The 22,189-nt window shown below is 40.6% G+C and overlaps 1 protein-coding gene across 1 annotated transcript in view; it reads right to left on the bottom strand.

Moving 5' to 3' along the window:
• COQ8A (coenzyme Q8A) overlaps positions 1-22,189 on the bottom strand; it is a 452,989-nt gene that overhangs the window by 152,378 nt on the left and 278,422 nt on the right. Inside the window, exons 8-9 of the mRNA XM_053712627.1 lie at positions 19,023-19,108; positions 18,410-18,550 (exon numbers count right to left, since the gene is read on the bottom strand). Coding sequence (XP_053568602.1) covers positions 18,410-18,550; positions 19,023-19,108 — 227 coding nt within the window. The remainder of the gene's footprint in view (positions 1-18,409; positions 18,551-19,022; positions 19,109-22,189) is intronic.

The following is a 22,189-nucleotide window of genomic DNA, read 5'->3' as shown; positions in this document are numbered from 1 at the left end:
TCATATTGTAAAAGAAATAAATTTATCAGGTAAGCATAAATTTCCTTTTCTTTTACAAGATATTACGAGTCCACGGATTTCATCTTTACTTGTGGGATACAATACCAAAGCTACAGGACACAGATGAAAGGGAGGGATGAGACAGGAACCTAAACTGAAGGCACCACTGTTTGAAGAACCTCTCTCCCAAAACCAGCCTCAGAAGAAGCAAAAGTATCAAATTTGTAAAATTTGGAAAAACTGTGAAGAGACGACCAAGTTACAGCCTTGCAAATCTGTTTAACAGTAGCATCGTTATTAAATGCCCATGAGGAAGCCACAGCCCTAGTAGAATGAGCCGTAATTCTGTCTGCTGTCCAGCAGTCTCATATGTCAGACGGATGATACTCTTCAGCCAAAAAGAAAGAGGTAGCCGTAGCTTTCTGACCCCTGCGCTTTCCAGAAAAAACAATGAATAATGAAGATGATTGACGGAAATCCTTAGTCACCTGCAAGTAAAACTTCAAGGCACGGACCACGTCCAAGTTATGAAACAGACGCTCCTTCTTAGAAGAAGGATTAGGACATAAAGAAGGAACAACAATTTCCTGATTAATATTCTTATTTGAAACAACCTTAGGAAGGAACCCAGGTTTGGTACGTAAAACCACCTTATCAGAATGAAAGATAAGATAAGGCGAGTCACATTGTAACGCTGAAAGCTCAGAAACTCTACGAGCAGAAGAAAACAGAATTTATGTTTACCTGATAAATTACTTTCTCCAACGGTGTGTCCGGTCCACGGCGTCATCCTTACTTGTGGGATATTCTCTTCCCCAACAGGAAATGGCAAAGAGCCCAGCAAAGCTGGTCACATGATCCCTCCTAGGCTCCGCCTTCCCCAGTCATTCGACCGACGTAAAGGAGGAATATTTGCATAGGAGAAATCATATGATACCGTGGTGACTGTAGTTAAAGAAAATAAATTATCAGACCTGATTAAAAAAACCAGGGCGGGCCGTGGACCGGACACACCGTTGGAGAAAGTAATTTATCAGGTAAACATAAATTCTGTTTTCTCCAACATAGGTGTGTCCGGTCCACGGCGTCATCCTTACTTGTGGGAACCAATACCAAAGCTTTAGGACACGGATGATGGGAGGGAGCAAATCAGGTCACCTAGATGGAAGGCACCACGGCTTGCAAAACCTTTCTCCCAAAAATAGCCTCAGAAGAAGCAAAAGTATCAAATTTGTAAAATTTAGTAAAAGTGTGCAGTGAAGACCAAGTCGCTGCCTTACATATCTGATCAACAGAAGCCTCGTTCTTGAAGGCCCATGTGGAAGCCACGGCCCTAGTGGAATGAGCTGTGATTCTTTCAGGAGGCTGCCGTCCGGCAGTCTCGTAAGCCAATCTGATGATGCTTTTAAGCCAAAAAGAGAGAGAGGTAGAAGTTGCTTTTTGACCTCTCCTTTTACCAGAATAAACAACAAACAAGGAAGATGTTTGTCTGAAATCCTTTGTAGCATCTAAATAGAATTTTAGAGCACGAACCACATCCAAATTGTGCAACAAACGTTCCTTCTTTGAAACTGGATTCGGACACAAAGAAGGCACGACTATCTCCTGGTTAATGTTTTTGTTAGAAACAACTTTCGGAAGAAAACCAGGTTTAGTACGCAAAACCACCTTATCTGCATGGAACACCAGATAAGGAGGAGAACACTGCAGAGCAGATAACTCTGAAACTCTTCTAGCAGAAGAAATTGCAACCAAAAACAAAACTTTCCAAGATAATAACTTAATATCTACGGAATGTAAGGGTTCAAACGGAACCCCCTGAAGAACTGAAAGAACTAAATTGAGACTCCAAGGAGGAGTCAAAGGTTTGTAAACAGGCTTGATTCTAACCAGAGCCTGAACAAAAGCTTGAACATCTGGCACAGCCGCCAGCTTTTTGTGAAGTAAAACAGATAAAGCAGAAATCTGTCCCTTCAAAGAACTTGCAGATAATCCTTTCTCCAAACCTTCTTGAAGAAAGGATAGAATCTTAGGAATTTTTATCTTGTTCCATGGGAATCCTTTAGATTCACACCAACAGATATATTTTTTCCATATTTTATGGTAGATTTTTCTAGTTACAGGCTTTCTGGCCTGAACAAGAGTATCAATGACAGAATCTGAGAACCCTCGCTTTGATAAAATCAAGCGTTCAATCTCCAAGCAGTCAGTTGGAGTGAGGCCAGATTCGGATGTTCGAACGGACCTTGAACAAGAAGGTCCTGTCTCAAAGGTAGCTTCCATGGTGGAGCCGATGACATATTCACCAGGTCTGCATACCAAGTCCTGCGTGGCCACGCAGGAGCTATCAAGATCACCGATGCCCTCTCCTGATTGATCCTGGCTACCAGCCTGGGGATGAGAGGAAACGGTGGGAATACATAAGCTAGGTTGAAGGTCCAAGGTGCTACTAGTGCATCTACTAGAGTCGCCTTGGGATCCCTGGATCTGGACCCGTAGCAAGGAACCTTGAAGTTCTGACGAGAGGCCATCAGATCCATGTCTGGAATGCCCCACAATTGAGTAATTTGGGCAAAGATTTCCGGATGGAGTTCCCACTCCCCCGGATGAAATGTCTGACGACTCAGAAAATCCGCTTCCCAATTTTCCACTCCTGGGATGTGGATTGCAGACAAGTGGCAGGAGTGAGTCTCCGCCCATTGAATGATTTTGGTCACTTCTTCCATCGCCAGGGAACTCCTTGTTCCCCCTTGATGGTTGATATACGCAACAGTCGTCATGTTGTCTGATTGAAACCGTATGAATTTGGCCTTTGCTAGCTGAGGCCAAGCCTTGAGAGCATTGAATATCGCTCTCAGTTCCAGAATATTTATCGGGAGAAGAGATTCTTCCCGAGACCAAAGACCCTGAGCTTTCAGGAGTTCCCAGCCCACCAGACTGGCGTCGGTCGTGACAATGACCCACTCTGGTCTGCGGAAGCTCATCCCCTGTGACAGGTTGTCCAGGGTCAGCCACCAACGGAGTGAATCTCTGGTCCTCTGATCTACTTGTATCGTCGGAGACAAGTCTGTATAATCCCCATTCCACTGACTGAGCATGCACAGTTGTAAAGGTCTCAGATGAATTCGCGCAAAAGGAACTATGTCCATTGCCGAGACCATCAAACCTATTACTTCCATGCACTGCGCTATGGAAGGAAGAGGAACAGAATGAAGTACTTGACAAGAGCTTAGAAGTTTTGATTTTCTGGCCTCTGTCAGAAAAATCCTCATTTCTAAGGAGTCTATTATTGTTCCCAAGAAGGGAACTCTTGTTGACGGAGATAGAGAACTTTTTTCTACGTTCACTTTCCACCCGTGAGATCTGAGAAAGGCCAGGACAATGTCCGTATGAGCCTTTGCTTGTGGTAGGGACGACGCTTGAATCAGTATGTCGTCCAAGTAAGGTACTACTGCAATGCCCCTTGGTCGTAGCAGCGCTAGAAGGGACCCTAGTACCTTTGTGAAAATTCTTGGAGCAGTGGCTAATCCGAATGGAAGTGCCACAAACTGGTAATGCTTGTCCAGAAAGGCGAACCTTAGGAACCGATGATGTTCCTTGTGGATAGGAATATGTAGATACGCATCCTTTAAATCCACCGTGGTCATGAATTGACCTTCCTGGATGGAAGGAAGAATTGTCCGAATGGTTTCCATTTTGAACGATGGAACCTTGAGAAACTTGTTTAGGATCTTGAGATCTAAGATTGGTCTGAATGTTCCCTCTTTTTTGGGAACTATGAACAGATTGGAGTAGAATCCCATCCCTTGTTCTCCTAATGGAACAGGATGAATCACTCCCATTTTTAACAGGTCTTCTACACAATGTAAGAATGCCTGTCTTTTTATGTGGTCTGAAGACAATTGAGACCTGTGGAACCTCCCCCTTGGGGGAAGCCCCTTGAATTCCAGAAGATAACCTTGGGAGACTATTTCTAGCGCCCAAGGATCCAGAACATCTCTTGCCCAAGCCTGAGCGAAGAGAGAAAGTCTGCCCCCCACCAGATCCGGTCCCGGATCGGGGGCCAACATCTCATGCTGTCTTGGTAGCAGTGGCAGGTTTCTTGGCCTGCTTACCCTTGCATTGGCCTCCAGGCTGGCTTGGCTTGAGAAGTATTACCCTCTTGCTTAGAGGATGTAGCACTTGGGGCTGGTCCGCTTCTGCGAAAGGGACGAAAATTTGGTTTATTTTTAGCCTTGAAAGACCTATCCTGAGGAAGGGCGTGGCCCTTACCCCCAGTGATATCAGAAATAATCTCTTTCAAGTCAGGGCCAAACAGCGTTTTCCCCTTGAAAGGTACGTTAAGCAATTTGTTCTTGGAAGACGCATCCGCTGACCAAGATTTTAGCCAAAGCGCTCTGCGCGCCACAATAGCAAACCCTGAATTTTTCGCCGCTAATCTAGCCAATTGCAAAGTGGCGTCTAAAGTAAAAGAGTTAGCCAATTTGAGAGCATGAATTCTGTCCATAATCTCCTCATAAGAAGAATCTTTATTGAGCGACTTTTCTAGTTCATCGAACCAGAAACACGCTGCTGTAGTGACAGGAACTATGCATGAAATTGGTTGTAGAAGGTAACCTTGCTGAACAAACATCTTTTTAAGCAAACCCTCTAATTTTTTATCCATAGGATCTTTAAAAGCACAACTATCTTCTATAGGGATAGTAGTGCGTTTGTTTAGAGTAGAAACCGCCCCCTCGACCTTGGGGACTGTCTGCCATAAGTCCTTTCTGGGGTCGACCATAGGAAACAATTTCTTAAATATAGGGGGAGGGACAAAAGGTATGCCAGGCCTTTCCCATTCTTTGTTTACAATGTCCGCCACCCGCTTGGGTATAGGAAAAGCTTCGGGGGGCCCCGGGACCTCTAGGAACTTGTCCATCTTACATAATTTCTCTGGGATGACCAAATTCTCACAATCATCCAGAGTAGATAACACCTCCTTAAGCAGAGCGCGGAGATGTTCCAATTTAAATTTGAATGTAATCACATCAGGTTCAGCTTGTTGAGAAATTTTCCCTGAATCTGAAATTTCTCCCTCAGACAAAACCTCCCTGGCCCCCTCAGACTGGTGTAGGGGCACTTCAGAACCAATATCATCAGCGTCCTCATGCTCTTCAGTATTTTCTAAAACAGAGCAGTCGCGCTTTCGCTGATAAGTGGGCATTTTGGCTAAAATGTTTTTGATAGAATTATCCATTACAGCCGTTAATTGTTGCATAGTAAGGAGTATTGGCGCACTAGATGTACTAGGGGCCTCCTGTGTGGGCAAGACTGGCGTAGACGAAGGAGGGGATGATGCAGTACCATACTTACTCCCCTCACTTGAGGAATCATCTTGGGCATCATTTTCTCTAAATTTTGTGTCACATAAATCACATCTATTTAAATGAGAAGGAACCTTCGCTTCCCCACATACAGAACATAGTCTATCTGATAGTTCAGACATGTTAAACAGGCATAAACTTGATAACAAAGTACAAAAAACGTTTTAAAATAAAAACGTTACTGTCACTTTAAATTTTAAACTGAACACACTTTATTACTGAAAATGTGAAAAAGTATGAAGGAATTGTTCAAAATTCACCAAAATTTCACCACAGTGTCTTAAAGCCTTAAAAGTATTGCACACCAAATTTGAAAGCTTTAACTCTTAAAATAACGGAACCGGAGCCGTTTTTATATTTAACCCCTATACAGTCCCTGGTATCTGCTTTGCTGAGACCCAACCAAGCCCAAAGGGGAATACGATACCAAATGACGCCTTCGGTAAGCTTTTTCTATGTATCTGAGCTCCTCACACATGCATCTGCATGTCTTGCTTCCCAAAAACAACTGCGCAATAGAGGCGCGAAAATGAGGCTCTGCCTATGATTAGAGAAGGCCCCCAGTGAAAAAGGTGTCCAATACAGTGCCTGCCGGTTATTTTATATAATTCCCAAGAATAAAATAACTCCTCAAAACTATGAAGTATTAAAAATGCTTATATATCAATCGTTTTAGCCCAGAAAAATGTCTACCAGTCTTTAAAGCCCTTGTGAAGCCCTTTATTCTCATTTAATAAAAATGGCTTACCGGATCCCATAGGGAAAATGACAGCTTCCAGCATTACCAAGTCTTGTTAGAAATGTGTCATACCTCAAGCAGCAAAAGTCTGCTCACTGTTTCCCCCAACTGAAGTTAATTCCTCTCAACAGTCCTGTGTGGAAACAGCCATCGATTTTAGTAACGGTTGCTAAAATCATTTTCCTCTTACAAACAGAAATCTTCATCTCTTTTCTGTTTCAGAGTAAATAGTACATACCAGCACTATTTTAAAATAACAAACTCTTGATTGAAGAAGAATAAAAACTACATTTAAACACCAAAAAACTCTAAGCCATCTCCGTGGAGATGTTGCCTGTACAACGGCAAAGAGAATGACTGGGGAAGGCGGAGCCTAGGAGGGATCATGTGACCAGCTTTGCTGGGCTCTTTGCCATTTCCTGTTGGGGAAGAGAATATCCCACAAGTAAGGATGACGCCGTGGACCGGACACACCTATGTTGGAGAAATAGCAACCAAAAATAAAAAACTTTCCAAGATAACAACTTAATATCTATGGAATGCATGGGTTCAAACGGAAACCCTTGAAGAACATTAAGAACTAAATTCAAACTCCAGGGTGGAGCAATTGGTCTAAACACAGGCTTTATTCTGGTCAGAGCCTGACAGAAAGACTGAACATCTGTCAAACGTTTGTGTAGTAAAATTGACAAAGCAGATCTTTGTCCCTTTAAGGAACTTGCTGATAACCCTTTCTCCAATCCTTCTTGGACAAAAGACAGAATTCTGGGAATCCTAACTCTACTCCATGAGTAGTCTTTGGATTCGCACCAAAAAAGATACATCTTATGGTAGATCTTTCTAGTGACAGGCTTACGTGCCTGAATCAAAGTATCAATGACCGAATCAGAGAACCCCCGCTTAGATAAAATCAAGCGTTCAATCTCCAAGCAGTCAGTTGCAGAGAAACTAGATTTGGGTGTTCGAAGGGTCCCTGAATGAGAAGGTCCTGCCTCAATGGAAGCTTCCACGGCGGCAGAGAGGACATGTCCACTAGATCGGCATACCAAGTCCTGCGAGGTCACTCAGGTGCGATTAGAATCACTGAAGCCCTCTCCTGTTTGAACCGAGCAATCACCCGGGGAAAGAGAGCAAACGGTGGAAACACATAAGCTAGGTTGAACGACCAAGGCACTGCCAAGGCATCAGTTTGGCCTGAGGATCCCTTGATCTGGATCCGTATCTTGGAAGCTTGGCATTCTGACGAGATGCCATCAAATCCAACTCCGGTCTGCCCCATCTGAGAATCAGAGTGGCAAAGACCTCCGGATGGAGTTCCCACTGCCCCGGATGGAACGTCTGTCTGCTTAGAAAGTCAGCTTCCCAGTTGTCCACTCCTGGGATGTAGATTGCTGACAGATAACAAGGAGTGAGTCTCCGCCCACTGAATTATTTTGGATACTTCTGTCATCGCTAAGGAACTTCTTGTTCCTCCCTGATGATTGATGTAAGCCACAGTTGTGATGTTGTCCGACTGAAAGCGGATGAATTTGGCCGAAGCCAACTGAGGCCACGCCTGAAGCGCATTGAATATTGCTCTCAATTCCAGGATATTGATTGGAAGAAGAGACTCTGAACGAGTCCACACACCCTGAGCCTTCAGGGAATTCCAGACTGCACCCCAAACCAGTAGGCTGGCGTCCGTCGTCACCATCACCCATGAGGGTCTGCGGAAGCACGTCCCTTGGGACAGATGATCCAGTGACAACCACCAAAGAAGAGAGTCTCTTGTCTCCTGATCCAGATCTGAGGAGACAAATTGGCATAATCTCCATTCCACTGCCTGAGCATGCTCAGCTGTAGTGGTCTGAAATAAACCATTGCCGCCATCATCAATCCAATTACCTCCATGCACTGGGCCGAGGATTGGACTGAAGGGCTCGGCATGTATTTAGAATCTTTAACTTTCTGACCTCCGTCAAGAAAATTTTCATAGATATGGAATCTATTAGAGTTCCCAAGAAGGGAACCCTTGTCTGTGGAATTAATGAACTCTTTTCTAGGTTCACCTTCCACCCGTGAGTCCTCAGAAAGGACAGAACCATGTCTGTATGAGGCTTTGTCAGATGGTAAGACGACGCCTGGATCAGAATATTGTCCAGATAAGGCGCCACTTCGATGCCCCGCGGCCTGAGAACCGCAAGAAAAGACCCTAGAACCTTTGTGAAGCTCATGGGTGCTGTGGCCAACCTGAAGGTAAGAGCCACGAACTGAAAAACATAATTTATGTAAGAACTTACCTGATAAATTAATTTCTTTCATATTGGCAAGAGTCCATGAGCTAGGGACATATGGGATATACAATCCTACCAGGAGGGGCAAAGTTTCCCAAACCTCAAAATGCCTATAAATACACCCCTCACCAAACCCACAATTCAGTTTAACGAATAGCCAAGAAGTGGGGTGATAAGAAAGGAGCGAAAGCATCAAAAATAAGGAATTGGAATAATTGTGCTTTATACAAAAAATCATAACCACCATAAAAAGGGTGGGCCTCATGGACTCTTGCCAATATGAAAGAAATGAATTTATCAGGTAAGTTCTTACATAAATTATGTTTTCTTTCATGTAATTGGCAAGAGTCCATGAGCTAGTGACATATGGGATATCAATACCTAAGATGTGGAGTCTTCCACTCAAGAGTCACTAGAGAGGGAGAGAATAAAATAAAAACAGCCATATTACGCAGAAGAACTTTTCTACCAAAAACTGCTTCCGAAGAAGCAAATACATCAAAATGGTAGAATTTAGTAAATGTGTGCAAAGAGGACCAAGTTGCTGCTTTACAAATCTGATCAACTGAAGCTTCATTCTTAAAAGCCCACAAAGTGGAGACTGATCTAGTAGAATGAGCTGTAATTCTCTGAGGCGGGGTTTGACCCGACTCCAAATAAGCTTGATGAATCAAAAGTTTCCACCAAGAAGCCAAGGAAATAGCAGAAGCTTTCTGACCTTTCCTAGGACCAGAAAATAAAACAAATAAACCGGAAGTCTTCCTGAAATTTTTAGTAGCTTCCACATATTTCAAAGCTCTTACCACATCCAAAGAATGTAAGGATCTCTCCAAAGAATTCTTAGGATTAGGACACAAGGAAGGAACAATAATTTCTCTATTAATGTTGTTAGAATTCACAACCTTGGGTAAAAATTGAAATGAAGTCCGCAAAACTGCCTTATCCTGATGAAAAATCAGAAAAGGAGACTCACAAGAAAGAGCAGATAGCTCAGAAAGAAGAAATAGCCAAAAGGAACAACACTTTCCAGGAAAGTAGTTTAATGTCCAAAGAATGCATAGGCTCAAATGGAGGAGCCTGTAAAGCCTTCAGAACCAAATTAAGACTCCAAGGAGGAGAAATTGATTTAATGACAGGTTTAATACGAACTAAAGCCTGTACAAAACAGTGAATATCAGGAAGAATAGCAATCTTGCTGTGAAATAAAACAGAAAGAGCTGAGATTTGTCCTTTCAATGAACTTGCAGACAAACCCTTATCCAAACCATCCTGAAGAAACTGTAAAATTCTAGAAATTCTAAAAGAATGCCAGGAGAATTTATGAGAACACCATGAAATGTAAGTCTTCCAAACTCTATAATAAATCTTTCTAGAGACAGATTTACGAGCTTGTAACATAGTATTAATCACTGAGTCAGAGAAACCTCTATGACTTAGAACTAAGCGTTCAATTTCCATACCTTCAAATTTAATGATTTGAGATCCTGATGGAAAAATGGACCTCAAGAAAGTAGGTCCGGCCGTAACGGAAGTGGCCAAGGCGGGCAACTGGACATCCGAACCAGATCCGCATACCAAAACCTGTGTGGCCATGCTGGAGCCACCAGCAACACAAAAGACTGTTCCATGATGATTTTGGAGATCACTCTTGGAAGGAGAACTAGAGGCGGAAAGATGTAAGCAGGTTGATAACACCAAGGAAGTGTCAGTGCATCCACTGCTTCCGCCTGAACATCCCTGGACCTGGACAGGTATCTGGGAAGTTTCTTGTTTAGATGAGAGGCCATAAGATCTATCTCTGGAAGCCCCCACATCTGAAAAAACACATCTGGATGGAGAGACCACTCCCCTGGATGTAAAGTCTGGCGGCTGAGATAATCCGCCTCCCAATTGTCTACGCATGGGATATGCACCACAGATATTAGACAGGAGCTGGATTCCGCCCAGGCAAGTATCCGAGATACCTCTTTCATAGCTTGTGGACTGTGAGTCCCACCCTGATGATTGACATAAGCCACAGTTGTGATATTGTCTGAAAACAAATTAACGGTTCTCTCTTTAGTAGAGGCCAGAACTGAAGAGCCCTGAAAATTGCACAGAGTTCTAAAATATTTATTGGTAATCTCGCCTCTTGAGATTTCCAAACCTCTTGTGCTGTCAGAGATCCCCAACCTGAAAGACTCGCATCTGTTGTGATCACAGTCCAGGTTGGGCGAACAAAAGAAGCCCCTTGAACCAAACAATGGTGATCTATCCACCATGTCAGACAGTGTCGTACATTGGGATTCAAGGATATTAATTGTGATATCTTTGTATAATCCCTGCACCATTGATTCAGCATACAAAGCTGTAGAGGTCTCATGTGAAAACGAGCAAAGGGGATTGCGTCCGATGCTGCAGTCATGAGACCTAAAACTTCCATGCACATAGCCACTGAAGGGAATGACTGAGACTGAAGGTGCCGGCAGGCTGCAACCAATTTTAAACGTCTCTTGTCTGTTAGAGACAGAGTCATGGACACTGAATCTATCTGGAAGCCTAAAAAGGTGACCCTTGTCTGGGGAATCAAGAAACTTTTTGGTAAATTGATCCTCCAACCATGTTTCCAAAGAAACAACACTAGTTGATTCGTGTGAGATTCTGCAGTATGTAAAGACTGAGCTAGTACCAAGATATCGTCCAAATAAGGAAACACCGCAATACCCTGTTCTCTGATTACTGATAGTAGGGCACCAGAACCTTTGAAAAGATTCTTAGAGTTGTTGCTAGGCCAAATGGAAGAGCAACAAATTTGTAGTGCTTGTCTAGAAAAGAGAATCTCAGAAACTGAAAATGTTCTGGATGAATCGGAATATGAAGGTATGCATCCTGCAAGTCTATTGTGGACATATAATGTCCTTGCTGAACAAAAGGCAGAATAGTCCTTATAGTCACCATCTTGAAAGTTGGTACTCTTACATAACTATTCAAAATGTTCAGATCCAGAACTGGTCTGAACAAATTTTCTTTCTTTGGTACAATGAATAGGTTTGTTCCTTTAGAGGAACTGGCATGATTACCCCTGAAGACTCCAGGTCTGAAACACACTTCAGAAAAGCCTGAGCTTTTACTGGATTTACAGGGATGCATGAGAGAAAAAATCTTCTCACAGGAGGTCTTACTTTGAATCCTATTCGATACCCTTGAGAGACAATGCTCTGAATCCAATGATTTTGGACAGATTTTACCCAACAATCCTTGAAAAACCTTAATCTGCCCCCTACCAGCTGAGCTGGAATGAGGGCTGCACCTTCATGCGGACTTAGGGGCAGACTTTGGTTTCCTAAATGGCTTGGATTTATTCCAATTTGAGGAAGGCTTCCAACTGGAAGCAGATTCCTTGGGAGGAGGATTGAGTTTTTGTTCCTTATTCTGACCAAAGGAACAAAAACGGTGAGAAGCCTTAGATTTACCCTTAGGTTTTTTTATCCTGAGGCAAAAACACTCCTTTCCCTCCAGTGATAGTTGAAATAATAGAATCCAACTGAGAACCAAATAAATTATTACCTTGGAAAGAAAGAGATAGTAATCTAGATTTGGATGTCATATCAGCATTCCAAGATTTAAGCCATAAAGCTCTTCTAGCTAATAAAGCTAAAGACATGGATCTAACATCAATTTTGATTATATCAAAAATTGCATCACAAATAAAATGATTAGCATGTTGCAGTAAGCGAACAATGCTAAGTAAGTCAAAATCCAATTCATGTTGCGCTAAATTTTCCAACCAGAAAGTTGATGCAGCCGCAACATCACCCAAAGAAATAGCAGGTCTGAGAACATGACCTGAATATAAATAGGCCTTCCTTAGATAAGATTCAAGTTTCCTATCTAAAGGATCCCTAAAGGAAGTGCTATTTTCCATAGGAATAGTGGTACGTTTAGCAAGAGTAGAAATAGCCCCATCAACTTTGGGGACCTTTTCCCAAAACTCTATAGATTTTGCTGGTAAAGGATACAATCTCTTAAACCTTGAAGAAGGAATAAAGGACGTACCTGGCTTATTCCATTCCCTAGAAATAGCCTCAGGAATGGGAAAAACACCTGGGGAAACCACAGGAGGTTTAAAAACAGTATTTAAACGTTTATTAGACTGAACGTCAATAGGACTGGTTACCTCAATATCCAAAGTAATTAAAACTTCTTTTAATAAAGAACGCATATACTCTATTTTAAATAAATAAGTAGATTTGTCAGTGTCAATATCTGAGGAAGGATCTTCTGTTTCAGATAGATCCTCATCAGAAGAGCATGAATTATTATGTTGTTGGTCATTTGAAATTTCATCAGCTAAATGAGAAGTTTTAAAAGACCTTTTACGTTTATTAGAAGGTGGAAATGCAGACAAAGCCTTCATAATAGAATCAGAAACAAATTCTTTAAAATTTACAGGTATATCATGTACATTAGAAGTTGAAGGAACTGCAACTGGCAATGTACTATTACTGATAGAAACACTATCTGCATGCAAAAGTTTATCATGACAACTATTACAAATGACATTCGGTGGAATAATTTCTACAATTTTACAACAAATGCACTTAGCTTTTGAAGAACCCATGTCAGGCAGCAATGTTCCAGCAGAAAATTCAGAGGCAGGATCAGATTGGGACATCTTGATCAATGTAAGAGAAAAAAACATATAAAGCAAAATTATCTATTTCCTTAAATGACAGTTTCAGGAATGGGAAAAAATGCAAAAGCATAGGCCTCTTGATAGAAAAGAAAGCAGGAGGCAAACAACAATGGGGTATTGAAATAATGAAGAAAAATTGGCGCCAAGTATGACGCACAATGTAACGTAAACTTTTTTGGCGCCAAAAATTACCGGAAATGTCACACTTGCGTCACTAATGACGCCGCCGTGTGAAAGGTCTCGACATCACGTATGACGCCGGAAATGACGAAGTTGCGTCAAAAACGTAATTTCCCGCGCCAAAAATGACGCAATAAAGTCTAACATTTGACGCACCCGCGGGCCTAATACCCGCAAATGCAAAAAGTAGTCAAATTGAAAAAGACTAAACCCCAGGTAAGAAATACATTTCTTAAAGTGTTTATATTCCCAAATATGAAACTGACAGTCTACAGAAGGAAATACATGAACCTGACTCATGGCAAATATAAGTACAATACATATATTTAGAACTTTATATAATTTGCATAAAGTGCCAAACCATAGCTGAGAGTGTCTTAAGTAAATGAAAACATACTTACCAAAAGACACCCATCCACATATAGCAGATAGACAAACCAGTACTAAAACAGTTCTTAGTAGAGGTAATGGTAAATTTGAGAGTATATCGTCGATCTGAAAAGGGAGGTAGGAGATGAATCTCTACGACCGATAACAGAACACATGAAAAAGACCACCGTTAGAGAAATCATCGTATTCAATAGGTGATACTCCCTTCACGTCCCTCTGACATTCGCTGTACTCTGAGAGGAATCGGGCTTCAACAATGCTGAGAAGCGCATATCAACGTAGAAATCTTAGCACAAACTTACTTCACCACCTCCATAGGAGGCAAAGTTTGTAAAACTGAATTGTGGGTGTGGTGAGGGGTGTATTTATAGGCATTTTGAGGTTTGGGAAACTTTGCCCCTCCTGGTAGGATTGTATATCCCATATGTCACTAGCTCATGGACTCTTGCCAATTACATGAAAGAAATGTTTGTCCAGGAAGGTAAACCTTAGGAAATGATGATGTTCCTTGTGGATGGGAATATAAAGGTATGCATCCTTCAAGTCCACGGTAGTCATATATTGACCCTCCTGGATCAGTGGTAGGATTGTTCGAATAGTCTCCATCTTGAAGCATGGGACTTTGAGAAACTTGTTTAGACTCTTGAGATCTAAAATGGGTCTGAACGTTCCCTCTTTTTTGGGAACCACGAAAAGATTTGAGTAAAACCCCTGCCCCTGTTCCAGTATTGGAACGGGACAAATTACTCCCATAGTAGAGAGGTCTTTTACACAACGTAAGAACGCCTCTCTATTTATCTGGTCTACAGACAATAGTGAAAGAAGAAACCTCCCCCTTGGGGGATAATTTTTGAATTCCAGCCGATACCCTTGGGACAAGATTTCCAGTGTCCAAGGATCCTGAACATCTCTTATCCAAGCCTGGGCAAAGAAAGAAAGTCTGCCCCCTACTAGATCCGGTCCGGGGGGCCGTCCCTTCAAGCTGTCTTGGTAGCAGCAGCGGGCTTCTTGGGTTGCTTACCCTTTGATCCAAGCCTAGTTGGGTCTCCAGAAGGACTTGGCCTGAGCAAAATTCCCTTCCTGCTTGGCGGAAGAAGAGGGGACTCCTTTAAAGTTCCAAAAGGAACAAAAATTATTTTGTTTACCCCTCAGTTTAGCAGTTCTATCCTGAGGTAGGAGATGACCCTTAGCTCCCGTAATGTCAGAAATGATTTCTTTCAAGTCAGGCCCGAATAGGGTTTTTCCCTTGAAAGGAATAGCCAAAAGCTTTGACTCATCAGCAGACCATGATTTTAACTATAACGCTCTACTCGCTAAAATGGCAAATCCAGCATTCTTAGCCGCCAATTTGGCAATCTGAAAGGCGGCATCTGTAATAAAAGAATTAGCCAGCTTAAAAGCCTTAATTCTTTCTAAGATATCCTCTAAAGAGTCTCAGTCTTAAGAGACTCTTCTAATGCATCAAACCAGAAGGCCGCCACAGTAGTAACTGGTACAATGCAGGCCGTCGGTAGTAAAAGGAAACCCTGATGAATAAACCTTTAGTTCCTTTAGAAGACCCTCCAATTTCTTATCCATAGGGTCTTTGAAAGCACAACTGTCCTCAATAGGAATAGTTGTACGCTTAGCCAGGGTATAGCTCCCTCCACCTTAGGGACTGTTTGCCAAGAGTCCCGGACGGTGTCAGACATGGGATACATTTTCTTAAAATTAGGTGAAGGTGAGAACGGGATACCTGGTCTGTCCCATTCCCTCTTAATAATCTCCGAAATTCTCTTAGGAACCGGAAAAACATTAGTGTAAGCAGGTACCCCTAAGTATTTGTCCATTTTACACAATTTCTCTGGTGGTACCACAATAGAGTCACAGTCATCTAGAGTCGCTAAAACCTCCCGAAGTAACAGGCGGAGGTGTTCAAGCTTAAATCTAAAGGACATGACGTCCGAGTCCATCTGAGGTAACACTTCCCGAATCAGAAAGTTCCCCCTCAGACAGAAGTTCCCTGACCCCCAATTCAGATCCCTGTGAGGGTACATCGGAAATAGCTAACAAAGCATTAGAGGCCTCAGTATTCACATTGACCTCTGTCCTGCTGCGTTTGCCCTGTAAAACTGGCAACTTAGATAATACCTCTGTAAGGGTAGTTGACATAACTGCAGCCATATCCTGCAGAGTAAATGAATTAGATGCGGTAGAAGAACCAGGCGTCTCTTGGGTGGGCGTTAAAGGTTGTGACGCTTGGGAAGAATTTGGCGGTTCACCCCGATTCTCCTCAGACTGAGAATCATCCTTAGACACATTTGCTTTACATAAAATCTGTGCTTTACATTGTAAGGACCTCTCAGTACATGAGGGACAAAAAGTCAGAGGGGGTTCCACATTGGCATCTAAACACATAGAACAAAGAGTTTCCTCAGTTTCTGACATGTTAAACAGACTAGCAATAATAGTCGTTCTTAGCTTAAAATATTGAGCTCTAAATTCAATTATAGAGACAAAAATGTTAATACAAAAAAACTGTACTGTGCCTTTAAATAATAAAAGCGCAACAATTTTTCTGTTATCTTCAAAAACGTGTTTGTGGCAATAAAAATTATATTAATGTGCCCAAAATACTCCATCAATATTGCATCCACTTGCAGAGATGAGAAAAAAAAAATACAAGAATCGATTTAACAGTTATTTAGTTATGATACTTATACAGGCCCCTGCACCACGCCACAGCTCTGCTGTGGCGCCGCCTACCTGCCCCCGGAATACAATTGCTGCTGCTCGAGGAGCTTTTCAGGCCCTTTGGAAGTCAGGATAACTTAGGCCCCACCGGAGATTAGGACTCTGACCATGCGATCCAGCTGATACTGCGCGTCTGAGTGCACGAAAATAGGCCCCGCCCACCGTGGGCATAACTCAAGCTTGCTAAGACCCGCATGGGTTGCAAAGAAAATTAACTAAACATGTCCGTCTAAGTACAAAAAAGGCCATGTGTCTTCTTCCATACACCCCAGATATCAAGTGAAAAAACATTGTAAACCCACTGCACTTAAGCAGAACCGCAACTCCCAGTGTCTAGCCCCCCTTAAATAAGCCTAAAAAATGTTTGACATACTTTGGCAATAAAGATAAAGGGACTCCAGGTACACCATTTCTTTACATATAGTGCATACTGCTTACCCCTCCCCATATAGGGAAAAATGTCAGCCTGTTCTGATGCATCAAGTCTCCCCAGAAACAAAAGACAGAACATACCTCAATGCTGCTTGTAGCAAGACACCGTTCTCCACACTGAAGATTTTTCTTACACTACCTTCAGCTGCTGTGGGAACCATCATTGATCTTAGATAACGTTTGCTAAGATCATCAACATCAGGGCAGAAAATAAGATGTCTCCACTCCTCTTGGGTAGTAATAGAATCACTATTTCTCCCTGAGAAAAATAGTACTCACTGGCACAATTTTAAAATAAAAAAATAAAAACTTCTTGATTGAAGAATCTAAACACACACCTCACTTTACCTCTTCCTATCACTAACACAGGCAAAGAGAATGACTCGCGGTGAACTTGTCATATCTTGTAAAAGAAAAATGCATTTCCCAGATATGAAACGGACAGTCTGCAAAAGGAAATATACTGAAACCTGAATCATGGCAAATATAAGTACAATACATATATTTAGAACTTTAAAAAATACATAAAGTGCCAAACCATAGCTGAGAGTGTCTTAAGTAATGAAAACATACTTACCTGAAGACACCCATCCACATATAGCAGATAGCCAAACCAGTACTGAAACGGTTATCAGTAGAGGTAATGAAATATGAGAGTATATCGTCTATCTGAAAAGGGAGGTAGGAGAGGAATCTCTACGACCAATAACAGAACTTATGAAATAGATCTCCCATGAGAAAAACCATTGCATTCAATAGGTGATACTCCCTTCACATCCCTCTGACATTCACTGTACTCAGAGGAATCAGGCTTCAAAATGCTGAGAAGCGCAAATCAACGTAGAAATTTTAGCACAAACTTACTTCACCACCTCCATAGGAGGCAAAGTTTGTAAAACTGAATTGTGGGTGTGGTGAGGGGTGTATTTATAGGCATTTTGAGGTTTGGGAAACTTTGCCCCTCCTGGTAGGATTGTATATCCCATACGTCCCATATAGGAGGGCAATTCCTTTCATATGAGGGCCTCATTTGTATGTTGTACATGCTCACTTTAGGCAATGGGTATTGTTCAACTTCAAAGTGTGTGGTCTCTTGTTCCTCTGATTGGTTAATAGGGGGTCACAGGAAGATAAAAGGGTCATAATCCACTTTAGAAAAATCTACCCTGGTGCCTAGTGATGACTGCAGATAAAAGCAATTTGTCTGCAAATGTAATAAACAGTTTAGCAGCCTTCTTAATGAAAAAGTGTCAGTGGGATAGACCTCACATCACATAATATTCTTGACAGACTGTCCAGTATCAGCATGTTCTATAATAATGGGGGGGTTCTACTATAGCCTCACTGCTCTCTTTTCTGAGCACAACCAAGCCTAATTTCTACTGACTACATGGCATGCTAGGACTTGTAGTTCCTAGGCATGGCCAGAGAAGAGACGTGGCTGGGTTCAGTGAGGTGAGTGCACAGTTGTAGAGCACCAATGAAATGGATGCAGTTTTAGAACAGTGAAACAAACATAAGAAAAAGAGAGAGAGAGAGTGTGAGAGAGAGTGCGAGAGAGAGTGTGAGAGAGTGAGTGTGAGTGTGAGAGACCAAATTTAGCTACACAGCAAACACAAACCTGAATTTTCATGGCAACTTCCCTCCCATCCTTCAGCCGAGCAAGGTGAACTTGGCCAATGGAAGCTGCTGCAAAAGGACGTTCTTCAAATAAATCAAGCTTCTCTCTCCAGTTGTGGCCAAGGTCTCCATTTAATGTTTTCTGCAAATGTTAAAGCACAATTTCCTGCTTTTACTCTGTGTAAGTTTATCCTACTAGTGTATTTTTTTTCTGCAAAGTGCCTATAAATCATTATAGTCTGCATTTCTTTTTCTAGAAGAAATGTATCAACATAATATTATTATAATATAATATTACTGGCCTAAAAATAAAATGAATAAAAATATATGTTCTTGTTTCTTACGGACACTTCATTTAGCATAATATTTGGCTAGGTCATCATTAAACTAGCTTACAGTTTGAATAAAAGTAACATTAAACATAGGACTTGCATATACTTTTTAAATAAAAAAATAAAAAAGTAAAAAAGTACAGGTAAATGTTTTAATGCACTTTACAAAAAAGCCTGTTAGAAAAGCTACTAACTAAATGCATGGGCACAATTAAACATGCAAATGAATGTCTTTGCTAGACCCCATGAAAAAAAAAAAAGTATATATTTTTTGCCGCTTACCATCATCTGTTTTATTGGCATAAAATCAGCACTCTGACGCACTCTCTCAAAGATCTTCTGCAGCTCGGGATTGATGAAAGCATCATCTACAGAAGACGGAAACAAGCCAGCCTTAACAAAGTATAAATAGTAGAATGGGTTACAACAAAACAAATACAGTATGTGTTATATATTTGGCGTCCAGCAAAGGGGGCACATTACGATTGGCTACGATAGACTATGTGTTGCGGGCAGAGGAACGACGGAGTGTATAAGAAACAGAGTAATTATTTATATATTTTAGCATCTGCATTGATTTTAATCAATAATGTGCCCTTCATTTACTTTTTTTATTACAAATATTGTTGAGCGTATAGTGAAACTTTAAAATCACTAAAATTTCTTTTTTATTTCAACACTCTGTGGGAATAAAGGAACAAAGGAATACAAAAATGCATGATACACCAATAAGTAGCAGGATAGTTAAAATAAAATATCAAAGTTGATTTCAGAATATTTAAGGACAAAATGTAAATGTTTCCACTTTTCCTACCAGTTCCTCTTTTTGGACAGCCAAACACACAATAATAAAGCATATTTAATTAATAAATGTGACAATATAAAACTATAAAGATTTAAAAGTATACATGTATCAACGTGAATATTCAAACAGCTTGAAATATTGGTGTTTAGAAGTGCTGTGATACTGGTATATCAAGCTCCAAAAACATACAAAGCAAACTCAATACTGCTGCTTTCCAGAGATTCTCAAAAAATGATTCTTCCCTTGTAGAATGAACATTTAGACTCTGATTTATGTTTTATAATTTTAAGAAGCTGGTAATTCCAAAGTGTAAATTTGTTTCTCATTCACCACCACCTTATCAGGAATAAATGGGGAGGGATGAAATAGTGTGAACAGGATAATCTCGTCAAAAATAAACTTTCATTATTCAGATAGAGGGGTGGGCAATTACTGCGTTATGGACTACAACTCCCATAATGCTCTCAGCCATAATGCAGGCAAAGCATCATGGGAGATGTAGTCCATAACATCTGGAGGGCCGGTAATTACCCACCCCTGGAGAGCATGCAATTTAAAGCAACTTTCTAATTTACGCCTATTATCAATTTTTCTTCATTATCTTGCTATCTTTATTTAAATGTAAGGTTACGAATCGGGCCATTTTTGGTTCAGCACCTTGGTAGCGATTGCTGATTGGTGGCTACATTTAGACACCAATCAGAATGTGCTACCCAGGTTCAGAATAAAAAATGGGCTGGCTCCTCTGCTTTCTTTCTTTTTCCTTCAAATATTCTTTTAATGAGGTTTTGTATATAAACACACAGTAACATACAGACAGAAAATATTCAGGCCAAAAGTTGCAATGTTTAGACAAAATATTGCGTACAACAAAGAATTAATAAAATAAAAAAAAACAATTTGCTATCTGTTAATATTGTCTTGGAACCTCATTTTTGTAAAATAATATTAGCATATTATCATAGTTATTGAACTGGCCTTGAGAGGTCATCAGATATAGGAAATACATGTGTACATAACTACTAATAAGACCCCAGTTGGGCCTAAAACTTAAAAGGACATTTTTCTTTTATGATTCAGATAGAGAATACAATTTTAAACAACTTTCTAATTTACTTCTATTATTTAATTTGCTTCCTGCGCTTGTTATCCCTTGCTGAAAGGTTTATCTTGGCAAACTCAGGAGCAGCAAAGAAGCTAGGTTCTAGCTGCTGATTGGTCACTGCATATATACCGATTGTCATTGGGTCACCATGTCTTCAGTTAGAAACCCTTAGTGCATTGCTGCCCATTCAACCAATGATACCAAGAGAATGAAACAAATTAGATAATAGAAGTAAATTAGAAAGTTGTTTAAAATTGTATTCTCTATCTGAATCATGAAATAATTTTTTTGGGTTTCATGTCCCTTTAAGGTAAGGGAAAAATAACATACATACATACATACGGGCCACTTCTGAACCCCATAGTATATAGAAAACAGTAAATTATAGCTTAATATTCAGCAGGTAAGCACTGGTGCTTGGAGTAATATAATATAGGGGAAACTCCTAGATTAGCTAATGATATAGATGGTCACTTTTCGACCTGTATAGTATATTAGACTAGTATCAATATTATTATATTATAGTACACTCAGTACCAGGGAAGGTATTTGCAATCCAGTAAATATGAGCATATTAAAAATTAAAGCATATAAATAAATCTAGAATTGAAATTCCAGCATGTCCTTTATTTACCATGTCAAGTGCCAGTATATCTCTCACTCTCTCTATAACTATATCTATTTTTTTTTAACTTTATTTTTAACCCTTATCTGTGAAGTGTACAAAGTGAGCGTGTTTTTAGTGAAGTGGCAGCAATATATGAAAAAAAACGGAAGTCGTTTAACAGGAGAACATGCTGAAATGTTATGCTTTCTGCACTATGTTTTTCTACTTAACTGGGAGTATTGAAGAAATTGTGTAGTGTCTAGCTTCGAAGTAGTGACTTAAATGTAATTTTATATCAGTGTGCAGTTTTGGGAAGCCATTTAATAAGTTAATTATCAAGCACTTTATTTTTCCGAGTTGTTTACTTATGTTTAAAATTTTAATAAGCATGTTTATACCAGATTTGTGTAGAAATGTGTTGATTTTTCAAAACTTAAAAATGTACAGAATCTCGGCCCGTTATCGGCCTGAAAGGTGGCCAATAATCGGTATCGGCACTGTAAAACAACAATATCAGTCTTTCCCTAAAAGAAACCGCTACTAAGGGGCAGGCGTTTCCAAGTAATGCTGTATAAAGATAGTCTTAACATTAAAATGGAATAAAAGGGACAGTCAACACCAAAATTGTTATTGTTTTAAAACAAAGATAACAACTCCACTACCCATTCCCCAGCTTTGCACAAACATTGTTATATTAATATACTTTATAACATTTAAACCTCTAAATGTCTGCCTGTTTCTAAGCCACTACAGACAGCCTCTTATCACATGTTTGTTTATTTGCTTTTCACAACAAAAGACTGCTAATTCATGTGTGTCATATAGATAACTGTGCTCTCTCCTGTGGAGTTGTGCAGGACACAGCACTAATTGGCTAAAATGCAAGTCAATAGATAATAAATAGCCACGTGATTAAGGGGCTGTCAAAAAAA

Source organism: Bombina bombina, chromosome 4 (genome assembly GCF_027579735.1).
Source record: "Bombina bombina isolate aBomBom1 chromosome 4, aBomBom1.pri, whole genome shotgun sequence".
Lineage (NCBI taxonomy): Eukaryota > Metazoa > Chordata > Amphibia > Anura > Bombinatoridae > Bombina > Bombina bombina.
This window is presented reverse-complemented; position numbering and strand designations above follow the sequence as displayed.